At 57.6% G+C, this 22,061-nt stretch overlaps 2 protein-coding genes across 8 annotated transcripts in view; both read left to right on the forward strand.

The window, feature by feature from the left end:
- Positions 1-356: 356 nt before the first annotated feature.
- On the forward strand, positions 357-7,109 carry CRYGN (crystallin gamma N). The gene is made up of 4 exons (XM_082693493.1): positions 357-573; positions 2,445-2,693; positions 4,394-4,539; positions 6,877-7,109. The coding sequence occupies exons 1-4, from the start codon at positions 553-555 to the stop codon at positions 7,010-7,012; spliced, it is 552 nt and encodes a 183-aa protein (XP_082549619.1). The 5' UTR covers positions 357-552; the 3' UTR covers positions 7,013-7,109.
- Positions 7,110-20,034: 12,925 nt separating this feature from the next.
- Positions 20,035-22,061, forward strand: part of WDR86 (WD repeat domain 86) — a 28,004-nt gene continuing 25,977 nt past the window's right edge. For 2 of the 7 annotated variants that reach the window (XM_082693479.1, XM_082693481.1), the window contains exons 1-2: positions 20,730-20,923; positions 21,118-21,382. In XM_082693479.1, the coding sequence (XP_082549605.1) occupies positions 21,160-21,382 (223 nt within the window). In that variant the 5' untranslated portion in view covers positions 20,730-20,923; positions 21,118-21,159. Of the gene's footprint in view, positions 20,121-20,715; positions 20,924-21,117; positions 21,383-22,061 lie in introns of those variants that run through there. The other 5 variants (XM_082693476.1, XM_082693475.1, XM_082693478.1 and 2 more) reach the window with 5 other exon arrangements.

Genomic DNA, 22,061 nt, shown 5'->3' on the forward strand with positions numbered 1-22,061 from the left:
GCAGATTGTCAGGTGGGCCTGGGAGCTCAGAGCAGAGCAGCAGGCACCGTGGGTGGGAGGGGGCAGTCCAGGAGCTGGGGTCCACCCTTGGTCCAGAGAAAAACGTCAGTAACTTCTCTTACTGGGCGGGAGGTCCGGGATGGCTTGGTGCCCAAGGAGGGTAGGGGGAGGCACTGCTGGAGAACCCCCGAGGCAGAGGGGAGGCAGCGGGGCCCAGCGTGTGCGTGTGCGCGCGCACGTGTGTGCGTGTGTGTGCCCCTGACTCAGCAGGGACGGCGGGCGGGCCGGGGTCAGAGACAGATGGGGCGGTGGTGGGGCCGGCGAGGGGCTCGCGGGGCCGCCGTGACCCCGCAGGCACCCGGCTGACCCCGGGCAGGGCTCGCGGCGCCGGGGGTTCGGTGCTGCGGCCGGGGCGGGGCGGCCCCTTGCGGGCTTAGGGCGCCGGACCAGCACTAACGCGCCCGCCAGCAAATCTTTTGTCCCGGGCGGCGCTGAGCCAGCAGGGCTGCCGCCGGCTATATAGGGGCTGGCCGCCGGCGGGGCGGGCACACCATGGCGCAGCGCTCGGGAAAGGTGAGTGGGGCCCTCCCGGCCGGCCGGACGGTAACGGACGCCGCCCGCGCGCGGCCCGACACCCGCCGCCTGGCGCTGCCCGGGGCCTCGGGAGGCAGGGGCCGGACTGTTACTGGAGGCCCCTGTGCCTCTGACAGACCCCAGCAGAACTGGCAAAACTGCCTGCCCACCCCGGGCGGCCTGGCCTCTGTGGCGTGGGGGTGGCACGGTCCCCGTCTCCACCGCCTCCAGCACTGGCTCCGGGCGGCCTGAGGGATCTTGGAATCCCGGGGCGACCCGTTCCCCCTGAATTTCTCTGGGTCATCGCCCAGGAGTGGTGCGGGAAGGTGGCAAATTCAGACCTCTGCCCCCCATTCTCTGCTCCCTCTCCTAGCAGATTTGTTGCAACCTTTGGTGGCCAGGGGCCAAGTTCAGGGTCGGTGGGGAAAGCATTACTCAGTCTGCACTGGCTTGGTCGGGCTTCAGTAACCAACAACCCCAAGAGGCCATCATGCCCCTGTGCACCCTCCCCGTGGGACCCAGAGGGACCCTGGGAGCTGGGAAGTCATGTCCTGGCTCTCAGAGCTTCTGGGGGGCGGGAGGGTGAGGATGTAGAAGGGTAGTCATCCAAGATGGTGACCGTGACCTGGACTGTGAGGGTGACCTGGCCAGCGATGGCAGCAGTTACCAGCCACCAGGCACCGTTATTTGTACTTTGCCAGGGCCCTTCTAGGAGGAATTCTAGAAACCCCAAGAGTTATTGTGTGGTTGAATTTCACACTCCGTGGCAGAAAGTGAACTTCGGGGCCCGGGAGGTCGTGTTGTGTAGTTTAGGGACAAGGGGAACCTGTCAGCGCCGTACTGCCCTAGGACACTGGACCGAACACTGAGCTGGCGATGCTCCAGCTGTGACGCAAGCCTGACACGGGGGGGAGGAGCCCAGCCAACAACAGGATGAGTTACGTTGAAAATGCCCCCGTGTAGCCATGAAGCCCTGCACCGCGCCCTGACTTGTCTCTGTTGCGCTCGCTCAGACTTTCCCACTAAGGGGCCCCGTCCCTGGAACCTTTCTGAAAATTCAGTGTTTGGTTATGATGGTGGGGTTGTGGGTGAAATGCTTTCTTCTAAAAACACTTCCTTGGATGTTATGATTTAACAAAGAACAAAGACTAAGTTGAAAAAATGCAGTGGGGGAGGTGCCTGGGGGCCTCAGTCCGTGAAGTGTCTGCCTCCGGCTCAGGTCATGATCCCGGGGGGCCTGGGCTCAAGCCCTCCACATCAGACTCCCTGCTCAGGTGGGAACCTGCTTCTCCCTCTGCCCCTCCCCCTGCTCCTGCATTCTCTCTCTCTCTCTTTCAAATAAATAAATCTCTTTTTAAAAAATACAGTTGGGGGGGCGCCTGGGTGGCTCAGTGGATGGAGCCTCTGCCTTCATTCAACTCAGGGTCCTGCAATTGAGCCCCGTATCGGGCTTTCTGCTCAGCAGGGAGCCTGCTTCCCCTCTCTCTCTGCCCTCTCTCTGCCTACTTGTGATCTCTGTCTGTCAAATAAATAAATAAAATCTTTTTTAAAAAATGCAGTGGGCGTTTGAAAAAAGCCTGTTTTCACATGGCCCCAGGGACGAAGGGGAGTCCCTACCCCCAGATAGCCACTGAAATTTATCTGCTCAACCATGACCCCCCCCTCCCGGAGTGGGGAGGGCCAGGTCCTGAGTCTGACGTCAACCCGCCTTCCCTTCATTCCTTCACCCTGCTAACGGGGTTGAGCACCTGCCGTCCTTGGCGAGCCTGGGAATCAGGGTTTAGTTGAGGGTGTTGGACGCCAGGTGTTTGCTCCCAAGCCTGAAAGGACAGAACGCTCTGACCTCGAGCCCTCTAACCTGGCCTTTCTAGATCATCCTCTATGAGGGCAAGCACTTCACCGGGAGGAAGCTGGAGGTCTACGGGGACTGTGACAACTTCCAGGACCGAGGCTTTATGAACCGGGTGAACTCCATCCGGGTGGAGAGCGGCGCCTGGGTCTGCTTCGATCACCCCGACTTCCGGGGCCAGCAGTTCATCCTGGAGCACGGGGACTACCCCGACTTCCTCCGCTGGAACGGCCACAACGACCACATGGGCTCCTGCCGCCCCATCGGGATGGTGAGTCGGTCTCCGGCCAGGGGCTTCCTGCCGGAGGGACTGAAGGTCTGTGCTGCTCAGACGTGGGACAAAAAAATCTGGGAGCGCGGCCTTCCCAACTTTAAGATCTGACGAGGCCATTGGATGTTTAAGATGGAGAGATGCCCCCATGCAGACCCGCCTCCCCCCCACACACACCCGAGTGTGGGAAGGCCTGGAACGGAACCATATTAGAAGTTTGGATTTACAACCAGATGGGGAGAATTTAGCTAAAGCCAGGCTGATCCGGGCCCGTTATCTACTCGTGCGGGTCATCCTGGAGCACTTTCTAAGAGACTTGGACGTGAGGGGTGTCCCTACCCGTGGTGAAGGAGTGTTCGTGTCTAGCTGCCCTTACGGGGCGGGGTGGGGGGTAAGGTTCGAGGACCCAGCATTCCCATTCTTTTGGATTCTCCCAAGTTACAAGTGCCTGCTGAGCCGCTGGGAGGCCCACATGATCAGGGAGATGGCTGCTTCCCGAACCAGACTCTCGGCGTCTCAGCCGTGTGTCTGGGGAAAGATCTTTCCCTGGACGTAGGGGCCAGGCGGTGCCAGTGAACATCCCAGGAAGCCCCGGGAGGGTGCCTCATGGGCGTGGGGGGAGGGGTTGCTCTTCTACCGAGTTATAAAACCAGCTGGGCTTTGGCATCTCAAATTGTTAAGAATGCTTTCTTAGTATTTCCACCAGGCTGTAGACATTTGGAAACAGGAATTAACAGGGCTGGCTCTGGGTCTTGCAGAATGCGATTTCTATGAAAACTATCCTGCGTATTTTTCGAATGCTCTTCTAAGAGCTATCCTTGGGGCCAGCTGTGATGTGGCTCCATCCCCGGCCGCACCCAGAGCTGGTTGGGAGCTGGCCCTCCTCTGACTTTTGGAAATGCAAAGAATCTTCTAGGGCCCTATATACCGTCATCACAGTGAGCCCGCAGGGATTTCAGCAAATGAGATTTCTGTTATTTGTTTTAGATTTTTGGCTTCATGTTTTAATAAAAGGTTCTATTACAGTTTGTAAAATATTATCATTTAAAGGCTTGCCCCTGGGGGCGCTTGGGTGGCTCACTGGGTTCAAGCATCTGCCTTCGGCTCAGGTTGTGATCCCAGGGTCCTGGGATTGAGCCCCACATCGGGCTCTCTGCTCAGCGGGGAGCCTGCTTCCTCCTCTCTCTCTGCCTGCCTCTCTGCCTACTTGTGATCTCTCTCTGTCAAATAAATAAATAAAATCTTAAAAAAAAAAAAAAAACAAAAAAATAAAGGCTTGCCCCTGGCCTGCAGCCCCAGGGTGGAAAGGAAGGGCAGAGGGATGCGTTGGGGCAGCTGGGGCAGGGGTTCCCCAGTGCCAGCACCAGAAGGAAACCCAGTGGTCTGGGTCCTGGTCAGAGCACGGCCGCATCTCCCAGGCATCCATCTGGCCTCCTCTAACCCTTGGATTCTTGAGTTGACTTAAGAGGAACTTGGACTGGTTCAGGGGCTTGGAAAAGTTTGTAAAGTAATAGACCCTTTTCATCCACGCACCAGAAAAAGCGGAGTGCCTTGTTGACGCTGGTGCCGGGGTGGCGGGCTCTCACTGCCCGCCCCGGCCCAGGGCTTCTTGGGTCCCTGGCCGCGTGGGTGTCCGCGTAGGGAGGGAGACTCAGTGCCTTTTGCCTTCTTTCCTCCCTCCGCTCCCGCGGGGCCCACAGCATGGGGAGAACTTCCGCCTGGAAATCTTCGAAGGCTGCAACTTCACCGGCCAGTGCCTGGAGTTCCAGGAAGACTGCCCCTTCCTGCAGAGCCAGGGCTGGTCCAAGAACTGCGTCAACGCCATCAAGGTGTACGGGGACGGAGCGTGAGTACAGGCTGGCGGGGCCCTGCACAAGCCGAGTGTGGGCAGCGCCCCCCACCCCCCAGGCCCATTCCCTCCCTCAGCTGCCTCCTCTACCCCAGGCGAGCACAGAGGGCAGAGCCCCACCCCGCAGGCCTCCCAGGGAGATGGACATCATGGTGGCACTCACTCCTGGTGGACAGACTGTGGCCAGGAGGTGGGGGAGGCTTGGCCCAGGCATAGAGGAAGGTCATCTTGTCTGCCCTCCTGCAGGAAGGTCATCAAAACCCCGGGCTAGCCTGGCTTCTGTTGGCCCCTGCTCGCTTGCTTCCTTCCATCAGCTGGGCGTGGGCGGCCTGTGTACCCACCGTGCTCAGCCATGCCGGGCCCCGAGCTGAGGCTAGAGGGTGACCTTGCCCCGCTTGTGAGTGGCGCGGCTGGGACTGCAGCCAGGCGTTTGGCTTCAGGTTGGTGCCCCTGGTCTAGAGCAGAGAGGCCCCGAGACCTCAGCCCCATCCCGTCTGCGGAAGAGCCCCGCTCAGCCCCCAGGATCACGGCCCCCAGGATCACGGCTCCAAGAGGGTCTTGGCAGCTTAGGGATCCAGCTGCTGCCTGTGTGTCTGAGGTTAGGGTCAGGGAAGGCCACAACAGGTTCAAGAGGGTGGTCACGGGAGGGGCTGAATGAAGAGAGTGGCTGAGCCCGAGGAAGAACCGGACCCCCTGTCCCTGGGGCAGCCTGACCCAGAGCCCCGGGCGGCCCTGCTCCTCTCCTACCGTCTCTGTCATTCTGGTTCCATCAGGATTCATTCCGTCACGTCTGCCTTTCTCTGCCTCTCGGAAACCCCGTTTGCCCTAAGTTGACAGTAGTTGGGGATCTGGGGGGTCGAATTCCAGAACCACCATTTGCCTGGAAAACTGCCGGCCAGCTTGTGTCTCAGGAGGCCAAAATCCACCTTTGCATCCTGAGACCGTCGCTGTCACCCTGCACCCACCGGGGAACCCTCGGGGCCTCTTGAGAAAAAACAGTGGGAAGGCAGGAGCTAAGAGTTACAACCGCAGGGGCCCGGGGTCTCCTACAGGCCTCGATTTGCCCAAAAGGAGATGGAGCCTCACCGGCTGCATGTGCCCAGCCCTTCGTTCGGACCCAGGCTCTGCTCTTCTCCGCCTTTGCCTCCCGTGACTTTAACTAGTTAGAGAGAGAGAGAGAGAGAGAGAGAGAGAAAAGAGTAAGCCTTTGGCAAGGAGGAACTGCCTGAAGGTCTGGATGTGACCTCCTCCAGGGCCTTCCTAGGGTGTGATGGGGCTCTCCGGGCGGTGTCCCTACTGCCTCGCAGACTCAGGAGTTCCCTCTGCTCGGTTCCGGAGTCAGCCCAGGATTGACCTGTCCCCACACACAGAGGGTCCCAGAGGGTCCCAGAGGGTACTTCCTGCCGGCTAAGGGCACAGTCCCTGCGCCGTGGGTGGGCTTTGCCCCCTCCTCCCCCCACCCCCACCCCACGCCTCCCTTCCTCCTCCTGCCCATTCCTGCCCCAAAGTCACAGAAGGAAGGCCGGGGGGAGAAGCTTATTGAGGAGGCCCAGCCCGTGCGTGTGGGGAGATTGGGGGCACGGGAGGGGGGCAGTTGGGGTCCAGTGGAGGTCAGGGCGCAGGGAGGCCAGGGGGTGTGGGAAGGCCAGGATAAACCAGGTCGGCCCTGAAGGACCCTGGAGCTCACACACCCGGGCCTCTCCTGCCCTCCCTGACTCCTGACCCTCGTGTAGACGCACCAGGCACCGGAGGTGGAGTCCGGATGGAAAAGACGGCCCCACGGTGACAGGAGAGGGGGTGCCAGCAGAGGGGATTGCTGGGCAAGCTGTCCCAAGCAGACCACTCACTCACTCACTCACTCACTCACTCACTCACTCAGGGGGCTGTGTGGCCTCGGGCCGGATGCGCTGTAATTTCTGAGCGTGTCTCAGTGGAGAGAAAGTTCCATCAACCGCAGAGAACTTTGGGGTGGGAGGGGAAGAACTCTCAGGGCCACGGTAGGGGTTAGCTGCTAAGTCAGAGCACCCCACGGCCTGGGCCCCGAGGGACCCCAGCAGCCAGATCCGAGGCCTGTAGCCCCGCTTTGCTTCCCACGGTGGAGAGACAGAAAGGGAGCCTCAGAAGTGAGGAGGAGAGGCCTGGCTGAGGAAAGGCGGGTGTGACAAGTGGGCTGGGAGTCCCTGGGGGGGGGGGCAGCTGGGATCCGCTGCCTGCCCCCCTCTGCACCTCTCTGGCGCCAGACCCTGGGGGCGGGCAGGTCTCCTCTCCGGGCCAGGAAGGGAGGGATCCTGCGCTCAGCCGGCCCCGCGGTCAGCGGCCTCCCTCTGACACCAGGTGGGTCCTGTACGAGGAGCCCAACTACCGGGGCCGCATGTACCTAGTGGAGCGGGGGGACTTCCGCAGCTGCTCCGACTGGGAGGCCCACAACGCCCGCATCCAGTCCCTCCGCAGAGTGGTCAACTACTTCTAACTACTTCCAGCCCGCAGGCCCCGGGCGTGCCTGGGCGCAGCCCCTTCCAGCCCCCCTGGGGCTCAGACCCTAGGGAATAAAAATCAGAGAAACCAGAGCTGAGCTGGCCTGAGTGATTTCCCGCCCCTCCCTGCCACCGGGCAGCCGATGGGCCCCCCCCCCAGGCCCTGGGCAGGAGACGACCACAACACAGCGTGGGGGGCCTGGGGGGCCCAGAAGGACAGCAGCCGGGTGGGGGGCGCTGTGAGGCACCCCCTGGGGAACGTGAGAGCTGGAGTCGAACACTTTCCTTTCACTGTGAAAAGCCCATGCTCTGAATGGGGAAGGGGGAGCCTGTGGTCCCCAAGCAAGCTTCAGGGGGTCCTCTGGCCCGGAGCCTGGACCAGCCAGGGTGAAGGGGAGAGAAATGGGGGGGGTGGGGGAAGGGCCCGCCACTCCCTCCTGGCTCTGCCTCTCCCTGACTCAGCAACTCGGGGCTGCCAGGCCATGTGGTCTTCTCCGCAGCCAAGAGCCTGACCCAGGGTTCACGAGTCTGCCTCTCTGGCTGATCTTGGCTTAGGGGTTTCCTGGGTAGGCCCCTCTGGAAGGATGGGCCGGACCTGAGAGGCACATTGCCCTTTGCGTCCTGTACCGGGGGCTTGGAAGAAGCTCGAACACGTGGACTCGGAACGGAATGGAGGAGGAGACGTGGAAGGAGCCGGAATGTGGAGCATCACTCCAGTGCCCAGCCTGCTCCCGGGGCTGGGCAGACCCAGGGGCTGGGCTCCTTTCTCCCCTCTGGGTGAATCCATGGAAACACTTTGTGGCCTGGGCCCTCTCCAGGACACTGGGTCCATCCTGTTGGGGAGTGAGTTCAATGGAAGGGAGCACTGCCCCGGAGGGGGGGTCAGGGAGGAGCCTGTCCTGGAAGGTAGGGGGGTTTCCAGGAACAAGAGGGTCCTTACTCAAGACACTTCCCCACCCACACTTCAGTGTCCGGTCTCCCCTCCCCCATGAGAGGATGGGAACCTGCTGGACCCTAGAAGTGGGACAGGTAACTCTTTCCCCCTTCCTGCAGCCCCCACCCCCGCCGCCCCACCTGCACACCAGAATGGTGTGCAGCCTGGACTGACTCTGGCTGTTCAAATGGAGATGGAGATGCTCCTTCCACATGGGTCCTCTCCTGTGGCCTGGGCTTCTGGGGACTCAGGGCCACTGGGCTCGTGGACACTTTTATGGAGATGGGTCCCAAAGACGCCTGTCTATTCCCCACGGCACCTGGACCGAGGCCCCTGACTGGAGGAGGGATCGGGGACCGCAGCAGTATGAATTGTTCCCAAGAATTCTGACCATTGGCTCAAGCCCCCGGTCCTGCTTTCCAAACCCCCCACACTCTGTGATCCTGGGGTCCCCTGCCCACCCCCAGTTTGCCTCTTGACCGGCCACGCAGGCTCCCATCCCCTCCTTACCACACATCTTGCGTGTCCTTTTCCCAGTAGAGGAAAGGGGTCCCCACCAGGAAGGGCCCCTTCAGGCTGGCCACTTCCTCAGGATTCCTGTGGAAGAGAACTTGAACCCCACAGTCCAGGTGGACTGTGCGGGTGGAGTTGCTCCGTTTGCCATGCCCCGCCCCGAGCCCCAGGTCCCCCGCTGAGACCAGTGGAGAAGGTGAGTCATCGAGAGCTCCCGCTATTCACCCTGGGTAACACCTGCCAAGATCTGGTGGCAAAGGCGTAGGGACCCCACGAGTCTGCTGTGGGGTCTGAGCAGAGTTTATACTGTGGGCAACCGCGCACCTGCCCACGATGGGGCGGAGGCCGTCATCCTGCCATTTGTACTGGGGTCTACGGAGAGTGCGCTCTGCACCCCACATGCCCCAGTCCACCTCCTGCAGCCCGGAGTGGAACCCGAGTCCCGGGCACTGTGGAACCGAGGTAGACCACGTGCAGACCCTCCATCCACACCCTCCCTCCTGAAAAGGCTCAGATCATGAATTTGAAGAAACCACCGCAAACTGACAGCAAACCAATTCCCCTATTCAAGCCCCGAACGAATGAACATTTAAACACACAGTCACCAGGTCTGAGCCGGGAGGAGCCTTTGTAGGAAATGATGCTCTTGTTGTTTTCATTTCTCCGCCAGTTTGTTCTGGGAGGTAGAACTTTTCTGTGTGAAGTCTGCCACACTGGTCTCTGCCCACGGCTAGGACCCCATCCCTGATCAGCCGGTCCCTCAAACCTGCCCCCAGGTCTGGGACAGGAGGGTCTAGGGTTCCAGCTGGCCCCAGGCTTCTAGGGTCCCACACCCCTCTACCTGCTGATGGTGATGATGGCCAGTGAGCGTTCGTCGTGCTCTGCAAGGTGCAAGGTTCCTCATTACGAACACTGATCCCAGGATGATAAAAGTCCTGTCATCACCGCTGCGAGCAGGGGGACAGACTAAGCAACGTTCCCGAGGTCACAGACCGGATTCAAATCCAGAGCTGGCTGACCTCCCTGTCCCCAGCCAGCCTGTTACCCCGCTCCACAGGTTTGCGGGTTGAGGCCGGGTTTACCATCCTTAAAGTAAGCGTCACCCGACCCAGTGGCAATCACATGCTCCAAGCACAGTCCTCTGCTCTCAACCACACTCCCTGTGACGGGGAGGAGGGGAAGCGGGCATCCTCACCCTGGAGCGGGGCATGTGGGGTGAGGCAGGACCGGCCTTCTGCCCCCGTGGCGTGAACTGGGAGTGAAGTGGCCCAGCGGCTCGGGCTGCCCTCACGAACACCACCGCTGCAGGCTCCTCACCGTCCAGAGGCTGGAAGTCCACAGTCAAGGGGCCATGGGGAGGATTTCTCCGGAGGCCTGTCTCCTTGGCCATCTTCCCCGCGTATCTTCACAGGGCCCTCCCTCTGCGTGCTGCTGTGCATGGGGACACTAGACATTTTGGATTCGGTGCACCTGAACTACCTCATTTTAACTTAATTACACCAAATAGTCACCTTCTGAGGTTCTGACAGTCAGGACCTAGGAATCTGGGGGGCACACATTTGAGCCCATAACGCAAACCAAGCAGCCTCAGGCCTTGGTGTCCTGCCCTGTGAAGTGAGTGCAAACCTATCGGTTGTTCCAACTGTATACAGTTGTAAAAACCAAGCAAGTAAGCCATGAGAAGGCGCTGTATGAATACGGGTCCTTGGAAGTAAGCCTCGTGTGCAAGGTCACCCAGTACACTGGGACGCAGGGAGAAGGAGCTCCATCGTGGGGGAACCCTAAGAGCCGGTACTCCCTATGATGTGACCCCAGACAGGTCACTGCCCCATGCCTCAGTTTCCCCTGCTGTGCAATGGGGATGGCCACAGCACCGCTTTCCCAGGGATTACGTGAGAACTGATTGAGGAAGCCCTCCCACGGGTCCAGTCCTCCAGAAGCCTGGGGTGGGGGAGGGGCAGGCCTAGCAGCCCTTCCAGGCCTTCCTTCCAGAGGTTTCCTGAGCTTTTCCCCTCTCCCCAACACTGAGGAATATCGGCACCTCATTAACGGGTGATTTAACGCTTCACCCCAAGGGCTTGTGCTCCTGGGTGACCTCCCCTCACCCCAGCCCCCTGCTCCCTAATCTGTCAGCAAATCTGCTTTCTGTAGGAAAGAGGAAAAACAAGATTCCCACCAAAGTGCTTGTGGGCAGGCCTGTAATTTGTCTGAAGTCGGTCCAGGGGGCTGGTAGATGGAGGCCCGCTGCCTTCTGAGGAGAGTCACACATGCCTCACATACCTCTGTCCCCACGCTGCGGTTTGGGGGGCAGGGACTTTCTCCGAGGCCCTCCGCCCCGCAGCCCGGGCCGCCCCCGCCCCCCACGGGACCGCTGTTCAACAGGCCCAGTCAGACCACAGGAGAAAAGCTTTCCCTTTGAAGATGCAGATGTTCCCAGCCTGCAGGGACCTGCCCAGGGGTGTTCTCTGGGCCCCATTCCCCCACCCCCTGCAGGTGGCCCGGCTGTCCCCTGCATCCTTGGGGACTCACCGGAGGGACACGGTCTCTGCTGAAGGCCTCCCGTCTCTGTCCTTGCTCCAACAACATACATACGTTGGATCCCCCCCCACCAAGAAACCCTATGGGGTTTCCATGAAAACCTGCGGAATGAGAGACTTTTCCAAACTCGGTCCGGAGCTCCAGTTTGGGAAGATGGGAATGTTCCGGGGAGGATGGCCCCGTGAACGCACTCCGAGCCTCGGAACCAAACACGGAGAAGTGGTTTGGATGGAAAGTCTTGGGTTCTCTATGTTTTGCCACAACAAACACAAAGGTCTAGCTCCTCGTCCCTGGGGTGGTGGTGGTTTGGATAGGAAAGACCCTCCCCGGATTCTAGAGCACCCTGGGGTGCTCCCTGCCCCCACCGCCCCCACCTGGAGAGTTGTCCTCTTGTTCTCCATCACCTTTGGTTCCCGAATGCTGAGGGACTGGAAAGTGCACGAGGCGACATTCCTTCCGACACAGGAGGGAGGGACTTGCACTGCAGTCTGTGAACCCTGGACATGGAAAGTGAGCATTTCTGTAAACAGGCTCTTGGCTCCCCTGATGCCTGAGGCTTAAGCCCCTCTTTGGAATCAGTGATTGAAAACGCCCCAAGAGTCCTTGGCAGCGGCTCCATGGGGGGCCGGGGTCCCTAGAAACTGAGACCAGCCCCTTGCTCAGGGTGGGAGGGGGGAGCAGGCTGAGCTGTCAGGGCTGAGCACCCTGGCCTCCGTCCATGTGAGCCCCAACATCCCCCAGGACCACCTGGCCACTCTGGGTGGAGCAGAGGGCAGGGACCCGGAACACGGAGCCATCAACTGGGAAAGAGGGTCCCAGTTCAACCAGATTGGGTTTGGCCTTTGTGTAGGACTGCTCTCTTTGGGGATCAGAGTTCGCTCGGCAGGAAAACACACCCACACCCACTCTTCACCCATCTGGTCGGGCCCCCAACATTCAGAGCAGGGAGCCCAACCACTTGGGGCTGAGAAAGTTGTCTCCAGTGTCCATTTCCCATAGAAGATTTGGGAGGCTGCCCTGGGTTCCAGACATGGGGAGCATGGGGGTCACAGCTGGGCCCAGTCCGCCCAGGACCCTGGAGATTCCTGAGCCTCATGGACAGAAAGGGCAGCAGGAAGAGGCACCCCCGCCCCCCCCCAGCAAAAGGGGTTGCTGGGCGGAAATTCTTTCCCGAGGCTGGTCACCGTGAGGGCCACCTCCAGAGAGAGCAGCCCTCCTCCCCCAACCGAGCGAGCATGCAAATGCCTCTTTCCACATGAGGGGGCTGCACACCAAAGCCAGGGGGTATCCGACCTATTCAAAAAATAAGACAGAAAAAGTCTGTGAAGACATCTTTGGGATTTTGAAAAAGGTAGAAGAAAAAAATGTGAGGCCAGGATAACGTTAGCATCCACAATGTGACGTGGGGTACATGGTCCTAATTCTCTGCTAGGGCAGGCCTCCCAACTGGGCCCCAAGCAAGCAGGGAACAGTGTCGGTGCCATGATGCAGGGTCCAAAAGATAAAAAGAAACCACTTTCCCAGGAGGAGCCCAGCCGTTCCTGGGACTTGGGCCAAGGGGAAATTTCTTCCATGGGTCCTCAGGACCTTTGCTGCAACCCACAAGCAGCATGCTCCACACATCCCCCTTGCAAAGAAAACAAGTTCCCTAGGACTTCGGCTAATAATGCCCCATAGGGCTGGGCTGATGGGATCAAGCCAAAGTAAACTTTCTGTGGGGGCGAATGTTTTCGCATCACTTGTTTACAGAGGGACCTTTGGCTCATTCTCAGTGAATCTAGTTGGGCCGTTAAAGCGGGACCCAGCCATCCTTCATTGTCAGTATCCACGAATCGCACAACGCAGCTAATATTTATTGAGCAATTACTATTTATTTATTTGTTGAGCAACTACTAAATATTATTGAGCAATTACTATGCCCCAAACACTGTGCTAAACCATGTGTACATGTGATGAGCTGGGTATGTTATTCTCGCTCTTTTATAGTTGAAGAAATAGATTTTAAAAACTATGGGACGCCTGGGTGGCTCAGTTTGTTAAGCGGCTGCCTTCGGCTCAGGTCATGATCCCAGCGTCCTGGGATCGAGTCCCGCATCGGGCTCCTTGCTCGGCAGGGAGCCTGCTTCTCACTCTGCCTCTGCCTGCCTCTCTGTCTGCCTGTGCTCACTCGCTCGCTCTCCCTCTATGCCTGACAAATAAATAAATAAAATCTTTAAAAAAAAAAAAAACTATCATAACTTCCCAAAGTTGCACCATGGTCGCAAAGGATGCGAAGTGCCCCCAACCGTGTGATCCCAGAGCACGCTCCTGACTCCTGCCTCTGGCCCAACCACAGTGACCTTCCCGTCTTTCCGATGAAACCTGTATGTGGGTCATTATATACAACTGAAATGGCTGTGTGGAGCTGAATGTCAATATTTTCTTTTAAAACAGTGCTGGTCAGAGACCCATATGACCCCAATGGGTCATATTTCTCTAGTTTGAAAAACATGAGTCCGCAAAGACCTAAGGAGATGTGACAGACAATGTAGACTAGCTAACAGTCCCTGTCCGCTCCCCTGGCCTGTTCTCACTAACGCATCTGGGAAAGCCAGCTACTCTTTCCCCTGACTCCGTTCCACAGACACAGCCCCAGGACACAGCCATGGGAAAAAGCTCTGGGCAAAGAGATGAAAGTCAAAGACTGTTAAAATGACTTCCAAAAAGCTTTTTGCTGCCTTGATAAAATGTCTCTTTTCCCTGGCTTCCTGTCTGGAATGAAGATGTGATGCCAGGAGCTCAGGCAGCCTTCTTGTAATCATGAGAGCAAAGTAGAGAGACTCTGGTTCCAACCTCATTAAGCTGCTAAGCAAGGTTAGAGAAATTAAGCCCTATTTATTTTGCCAGGATTAATTTTACCTTTCTTTCTTTTTTTTTTAAAGATTTTATTTATTTATTTGACAGACAGAGATTACAAATAAGCAGAGAGGCAGTCAGAGAGAGGAGGAAGCAGGATCCCTGCTGAGCAGAGAGCCCGATGTGGGGCTCGATCCCAGGACCCTGGGATCATGACCTGAGCTGAAGGCAGAGGCTTTAACCCACTGAGCCACCCGGGCGCCCCTTGCCTTTCTTTCTTTCTTTCTTTCTTTCTTTCTTTCTTTCTTTCTTTCTTTCTTTCTTCCTTCCTTCCTTCCTTCAAGATTTTTTAAAAGATTTTATTTATTTATTTAGAGAAAGCACAAGCAGAGGGAGGGGCAAAGGGAGAGGGAGAGAGAGAATCTCCCTGCTGAGCAGGGAGCCCGACACAGGACTCCATCCCAGGACCCTGGGATCCTGACCTGAGCCATAGGCAGATGCTTAACTGACTGAGCCACCCAGGCGCCCCAGGGTTCTATAAATCTTGAGAATATCTTCTCTGCCCTGCAGCCAGTGGGCTAATAGTGTGATATCTGTATTCAGAGGAGGGAAAATACGTGACTTAGTATGTATCTGTGGCCTCCTCGCCTTGTTGGTTGCTCTCCAATCTGCTAACCTTCCTGTCGTCTAAGCCACTGAGTTTGGGGTACTTCCTGATGGCAGCCACAGGCAACAGATCCTGGAGGAAAAAGCCGCCCGTGGTAGAGAGTGGGAAAACGGTCAAGTTCCAGCCATGGCCAACGGGAATGAGGTGTCCACTGCGGTGGAGTCTTGAAGGACTGTACCGTCGCTGTCATAAACAATTTTAAAGTGATGCAGAATGCAAATGTCACTGGAGCGAGTTGTTTCTAGAGCATTGGGCATTTGGATACACACCAAGATTAAATCTCAACGTGCTTGGTGGAACCCAGGACTTTCTGTGAACAGACTAAAGATCTCACTGGAAACAAAGTTTAGAGACCGATTTTGTCGATTGCTACATGAAAACATCAGTTGAATCCACAAATGGTCCAGGTCTTTCATGTGAAATTTCAAGTGTATTTCAAGTACTAATGAGAAAAGAATGAGAGCACGAGACCCCAAACTCTTGGGATGCATAAGGTTGGGGGATTTGGAGGACTTGGAAAACCCCCAAATCCATCGAATCTTTAGAAACCCTCCCTACTCACCTGAGAAAAATGTTTTTCCCTTGGAGCGCCTGGGTGGCTCAGTCAGTTAAGCGTCTGCCTTCAGCTCAGGTCATGATCCCAGCGTTCTGGAATCAAGCCTCACATCAGGCTCCCTGCTCAGCAGGGAGTCTGTTTCTCCCTCTGCCCCTCCCTCATGCCCCTTCATGCTCTTTCTCTGTCTCTGAAATAAAGAAAATCTTAAAAAAAAAAAAAAAAGAAGAAGAAGAAGAAGGTGCTTTTTCCTTGAAGGAGAAGTGAACAGTGTTCTTGCTGAACCCCTCACGGCTGCCTGCCCAGTGATGGGGTTTCAGCTCGCATGCCTCGGACTAGAGGCAGAGATGCAGAAACAAAGCAAGGAGAGAGACACCAGAGAAATTGCAGGATTTCACAAATTTCCATCATCAGAAGTCTGGAGAAGGTGGGAATGGATTTTGAGGATGCTTGACCAAGAAGGAGGAACACAATTGAGGGTACAGAGAAGATCCAATTGAGGGTACAGAGAAGACGATCCTGTGTTTCACACACTGACTTGGGGACTGTGTCTGTGCTCTAACAGCTTAGTGGACTGGTTGATGCCAACTGACGGCAATGGCATGACCCAGAAAGGCTGGCTAGGAGCCCTTGCATTAACACAGAGAACAGGGTTCTAAGACTGTGGGAGATAGGAATGCTGAGTTGCACCCACCCCCCCCACCCACCCCTCACAGGCACCCTGAGGGCACCCATTTGACTCCAACCACCCCATCTTGCCACAAGGAATAAACTGGTGACAGATGTTCCAGAATTGAAAAGGCTGTCTCTATGGGCTGCTGGGGAATGCTAATAGGAGGCGCTGTGATGGAATGGTCTGGTTTCTGGAGGGGTGGAGGAGCATCTGCTGGGAGCTACGGTGGGTAGGTCGGTGGGTAGGTCGGTGGGTAGGTCATTTCTCAGAGTGTAAGGCAGGTGTGGAGGAGCTTGGTCCTCTGGGAGCCCCGTCACCTTCCAAGATCTCAGGCTCAGGGTCATTAACAGGGATCTCCTGGCGTTACATCCGTAAGCAATCCTCTGAAGTTGCCCTTGATCTGCAGGGTCAGGAAGGTGAAGAGATGCCTGTTTGCGGCCAGCATGTGAGAGAATCGCACAATTCCCAGACCTGGTACTTTGTGGAGTGGGAGGACCACTCACCTGGAGGAAGACGCCTGCCACAACTTCTTGCTAGTTTTTTAAAAGTTGGACCTTCGATCATTTCCTCAGATAAAAATGCAGGGGGAAGGTAAATAAATAAACTTCTTTTTTTTTTTTTTTTAAGATTTTATTTATTTATTTGACAGGCAGAGATCACAAGTAGGCAGAGAGGCAGGCAGAGAGAGAGGAGGAAGCAGGCTCCCTGCTGAGCCAAGAGCCCGATGCAGGGCTCAATCCCAGGACCCTGAGATCATGACCTGAGCCGAAGGCAGAGGCTTCAACCCATTGAGCCACCCAAGCACCCCTAAACTTCTTTTAAAAAAAGATTTTATTTATTTGAGAGAGACAGACAGCAGGAGCTGGGGGAGGGGCAGAGGGAGAAGCAGACTCCCTGCTGAGCAGGGGACCTGAGCCCAAAGAAGACACTTAACCAACAGAGGCCTGGGCTCCAGTCCAGCCTCTGCTCTGCTAGCTGGGGGAGCCTGGGAGAGTTTCCTAACGTCTCTGTGTCTCCACTTGTCTGTGATAAGAGGGAATGTAAATAGGACGTCTTCAAGAGGTTATTAGGAAGGGGCGCCTGACTGGCTTATTGGTAGAACCTGCAACTCTTGAGCTCAAAGTTGTGAGTTCAAACCCTACTTAAAAAAAAAAAAAGTTGGGGCACCTGGGTGGTTCAGTGGGTTAGAGCCTCTACCTTCGGCTCAGGTCATGATCCCAGGGTCCTGGGATCGAGCCCCGCATCGGGCTCTCTGCTCAGCAGGGGGCCTGTTTCCTCCTCTCTCTCTGCCTGCCTCTCTGATTCCTTGTGATCTCTGTCTGTCAAATAAATAAATAAAATCTTTAAAAAAAAAAAAAAGTTATTCTGAGGATAATGAAATAAGACCTATAAAGCACTTGTAACATGTTCCAGCATATTCTAAGTGCTCAGTATATATTACTTATTGGGAATAAAGTTTAGGGTGTCCACAATCTCACCTGGCAGAGATAGGACCCAGAAACTAGGGGACCAGCAATGAGTCACGGGGACAGATGACACATGTGTCAGTTCTAGAAACAAGAATGGCAGCCTCTGTCCTTTCTTTTTGCTTGCTGGGTCACATACTTCTTTAAAACGTTCTTCTGTTTATAGATGCTATAGGCTTTGGTGTTTGATTTTATTTCGTCCACAGGTTGGAGGATATTAAGACAGTATGTGGTTGAGACGTGAATGTACTCAGAGTTCTTGGACTCAGAGACCGGCCACCCTATCATGTCACTTCAGAGCCGGGTGCATTGTCCCGCGTCGGAAATGGGGCAGTGCGTGCGTGGTTCACATGGGGCGGTCATTGGAAAGCAGGGTGTTTGGGGACCGTGACCGTGGAAAGAAGGGTGTTTGTGTGTGAGCGCTGGGCAGCCAAAAGGAAGACTGCGGTGACCTGAGGAGCCATGGCTAGTGCGGCTGAGGCAGAGGTCAAGGGGCGCTGCTCACAGCGGAATTAAGCTCAATGTAGGCACTTAACTTTTCTCTCCTTGAAAGTGAAATCTGGTGCTAAATCACACCGGAAAAAAAGCTGGAGCCAAGGTCAACTCGTAACAGCATCCCACGGACCCATTCCATGAGTTCCAGCTGCTGAGAGCCCTGCATGTCCCTGGTTCTTTCCTCTAATCTGGATACTCATCTCTTCCTTCGCTTGAGACCCCTCTGATAAATCCCCTTCTCCTGCAAGTTTGCGGACTTCAGTTTCTTGTGCCATGAAGAATCCCGACTGACACCGGCTTGCTCCCCGTCTCCGCTCCCAGCAAAAGAAAGGCGCGCAGACAGTCAGCGGCACAGCCGGCCCTGGCTTTCACTCCGAAACACACAAAATTCATGTACAATACCCATAGTAGGATTAACAACTCCAGTACGAATTAAACTTGGCTTCAGAACCCTTGCAGAGGACAAGCAAATGCATCATTTTGTGGGCAGCTAGAAATCTTCTGGAATGAGTGAAAGCAGATGCTGCTAAACCAGCCTCCCTGGTTGTCCCTCCTAGTCTCTCTCTCTCTCTCTCACACACACACACACACACACACTCTTGCACACACTCCAACCAGGATGCCTTGTTGGGTCCGATGAGAATAAAAGTCACTGGCGAGAGGGTGCCCACAAGCCAGCATGTCTGAGATCTCTGTAGGGAGCAAGAGACGGGGTGCCGGCTCGCTCGTCTCCATCCACAGAGAAATGCACTTAGCAAGGTCCCACAGATCATCATGACATTCAGGGAAAAGCCCTCTTGCGAGACCTTTGCCTGAGATTCCTTTCCAGGAAAATTTAGTGGGATTAGAGGGAAAGAAACTGCCACAAGCCTTCTGTGTCTTAGGTGCAGAGGGATGGCCCCTGCTCCTCTCAAGCTACTTATTTGCTTGCATTTGTGCAGACGGATCATTTAGACCTGAATGTCCCACACACTGAGCGACTGTCTACTTACCCTCCCTAGGCCTCATTGTCCTCCTCAGCAAGATCAAAAAGAGAGTATTTAATATGAGAAGTTGCCGTGGAATTTAAATGTTATTACACAATGTGTAATTGTGCCTGTCTTATCGCTGTCCCTGGATTATAGTGAAATAACATAAAGATTCCGATAGCGTAGGATTTCTTGTTTAGTATTTGGGGAGGAGAAAATATGTAGGAAAGATTTCTGCCAGCCCTGTAAGTCGTTGCTTTCTGTTAGGACAGGGCTGGCGGAAACAGAGACCAGGTTTTACCTCTTCATTATCGGATGCAGGCAAGAAGCTGGGGAGCAGTGGGCATGGGTGGGTTAGTTTCAGGGAGTGATTTGCCGAGAGCTGTTAGCAGAGCTGGCCCGAAACCACAAGCCGGACAGGGTTGTTGCCTGCACAATGAAAGGGCCGGAGGCTTGGGAAGGTCTCTTGGTTCCAAACAGTCCTCCGTATGCCTTGTAAAGGCTGAAACCTGGAATGGAGGGAAAACACGTTTCCCTTTCTTTTTTTCAACAGCAAATGGTAGCTCAGAAATTCCCCTTCATGAATTGCGTGGACTTCCTGTGTCAGGTCTGGATGGACCCCGTCCTGGGGGCGGAGAGGGTAAAAGGGATCAGACCAGGACCCCGAGGGAAGGAGCCACCAGACACCCCTGGAGCAAGGGTCTTCTGTCTCCTTTGGATTTTCTTCGGAGCACCTGTATGGCCCAACTGCCCATGGGTCTCATACCTAGATGTTGCCATGGCACCTTCAAGTTCGCAGGTCCTAAAAAGAACTCAGGATCAGCCTGTAGGTGCATCTCTGGACACATGTCACCAGCCTCCCTCTACTCTGTCTTAGCATAGTGCAGACTCCCAGAGTCCATTCCTGCCCGCACGCTCCCAGTTTCCGAAGAGAACACCTCTAGAATACTTCACCAGTTTCCGACTTCCTCTCTCCGGCATGATCACACCCGCCTCCTGCCTCCTCTCAGGCCACCTCCACAATCCAAATCCCACTGCATCAGGGCCCCCTTCCTTCCACCCTTCACCGGGTGCCTTCTTCAACTTAACTGCAAGCTGATTCCCAGGATTAGGGAAAGGGTGCATTTCTCTGGTTTAGACCCTGGGAGAATAAATTGTCCCATGTACTTTGGGACCCCATTATGGGGTTTTCTTTGCGAGTCTGGACATAGCCACTGGGAGAGGGTCTGTTGTGGCGATGAGGGCTGGCTTTCCAAAGCGACCTTGTTCCCTGGCCTCCCCTCCACCCCGCCCCTCGGGAAACCCTGCTCCCTTTAGGACCTGGAGGAACCAGTGTGGGGGGTGTTACCCCTCCCCGCCCCCCGCGAAGCAGGCACCGGAACAGCTCTAATGGGAACCAGCAGACGTTCCGGGAGGGCTCACAACCCGGGGTGTGGGATTCCTGTAGAGACCTCAGTGGACCGTGAGAGGCGCTGGGATGCGATGGGGGTGGGAGAGGTTGTCGAAAGACGGATCAGTGGGTGGGGGCCCCAAACCCCCCGCACGAGGAAGCGGGAGCGGGTCGCCTAGGACCCCGCGGCCGCTCACAACGCTGAACCTGACCTCTCCGGGAAGCCCCATCGCGCCGCTCTTCCCTCGCTCGCCCGCCGCCACCCCACTTGCGAATCGGGGCGTATGTGTAATTTCCCAGCGAGAGCGGACTAGGAGCGCTCTGCAACAAGGGGGCCGCCCCAAAGTCCCCCGAGAACCTCTCCGGCAGCGTCCTTAGGGCTGGGAGCCTGGAGCGGCACAGACTCGCCGGGTCGAGGCGCGCAGCCGCCAGCCCGAGTCAGCTCCGGGGCGCGCGCGTCTCGCCCCACCGGACCCTGCGTCCACCTCCCCCGCCTCGTCCCGGCCTTCGGTCGCCGCACGGGGCAGCGGGGACAGCCGCACGTGCGCGGGTTCCCGGCGTCCCCGGGGAGGGCGCTGTGCCCGCGCGCCGAGGAGGGTCCGGAGCGCCGGGTGCCGGGGTGGGGCAGCGGGGTGGGGGCTGGGGCGCCGGCCGGAGAAGTGGGAGGGGACAGGTTGGGGGGTGGTCTCTGAGGAGGAGCCAGGCTGGCTGTATTGTTCCACACTCGCCGCCCCCAGCGCGCGGCGCCCGGCCGCAGGGCGCTCTGCTTGCCGGGGTCCCCCCGCCGCCGGACCCCGCGACGAGGCCCGAGCCTTCCAGCGCGCGGGGAGACGCCTCTGCCCGGGGGTCCCGGCTCCGAGCACGGGCCCGCTCAGGTGGGGCGTGGGGAAGGGAGGAAGCCGGCGGCGACGGGCCGGGTCTCCTCCACTGCGGGAGCGGGAGGTCCCCGCGGGCCGCCCCCCGCAGCGCCTCCCCCGACCCCCCGCTCGGTCCGCGGGTCCGGAGGCGGTGCGGGCGGCGCGGGAGCGAGGGCCCCCGCCTCACCTCCGCCGCACCCCGTGCCCCGCAGGGTCATGGCCGCGGGACGCCGCCGCCGAGAGCCGCCGCGCGGATGCCGGGGCGCCCCTCCGTAGCGGGGCGCAGCCTCCTCGTCTCCCGCCCGGCCGGCCGCATGGGGGGCGGAGGGTCGGCCCTGAGGGTCTGCGCCGACCACCGCGGGGGCATCAACTGGCTCAGCCTGAGCCCGGACGGGCAGCGCCTGCTGACGGGCAGCGAGGACGGCACGGCCCGGCTCTGGAGCACCGCGGACGGCCAGTGCTGCGCGCTCCTGCAAGGTACCCCCTCCCGCCGTCCCCGCGGTCCGCTCAGCCGCCGCACACCTCAGCCCTGCGGCCCGCCGACCCCTGCCGTAGAGCCCAACCCCGCCCACGGCGGGGCCCTCGTGGGGGAGCGCTCGTGGGGGCCCAGCGTGCGAGCGGCCGAGCGCGCGCGGGGTGGGGTGCGGAGCCCGCGGGGCCGGAGTGCCCCGGCTGCAGGGGTCTCCCCTCACCTGTCCGCCCAGTGCAGGAAATCACTGCAGTCACAGCGGCCTTAAGACTCCCCCGGAACCGCACCTCCGCGCACTCCCCGCACTAGGCAGCGCCTTCCCCCGTCTCTCGCTGCCCGAGTGGCCTTTGGCCGGACATTTCCTCCAGGAGCCATTGTCACCACCGGCGCTTGCGAGGTGCGGGCGGCACCGAGCACGGCCGGCCGTGCCCAGTCTTCACACTGCTGTTAGCCCAGTCGTGCAGACAGGGAAACTGAGGCAGGAAGTAAGTTGTCACACAGCCTGTGGGGGGTTGAGTTGAAATCTGAACGCCCCCTTCCCCATTAAAAAGCAGAGCCTTTCTGCTCTGCTCTCTCGTGCCTGCCTGTTTCTTCTGCTGGAAAATGAAGGGGCTGGGGGGGTGTGGATCAAAGTTTCTCAAAAAGGGGTTGTTAAACCGATTTAGCATATCTGGAAACAATGCATGG

This window comes from Mustela nivalis, assembly GCF_964662115.1.
Source record: "Mustela nivalis genome assembly, chromosome: 12".
NCBI classification, from domain to species: Eukaryota; Metazoa; Chordata; class Mammalia; order Carnivora; family Mustelidae; genus Mustela; species Mustela nivalis.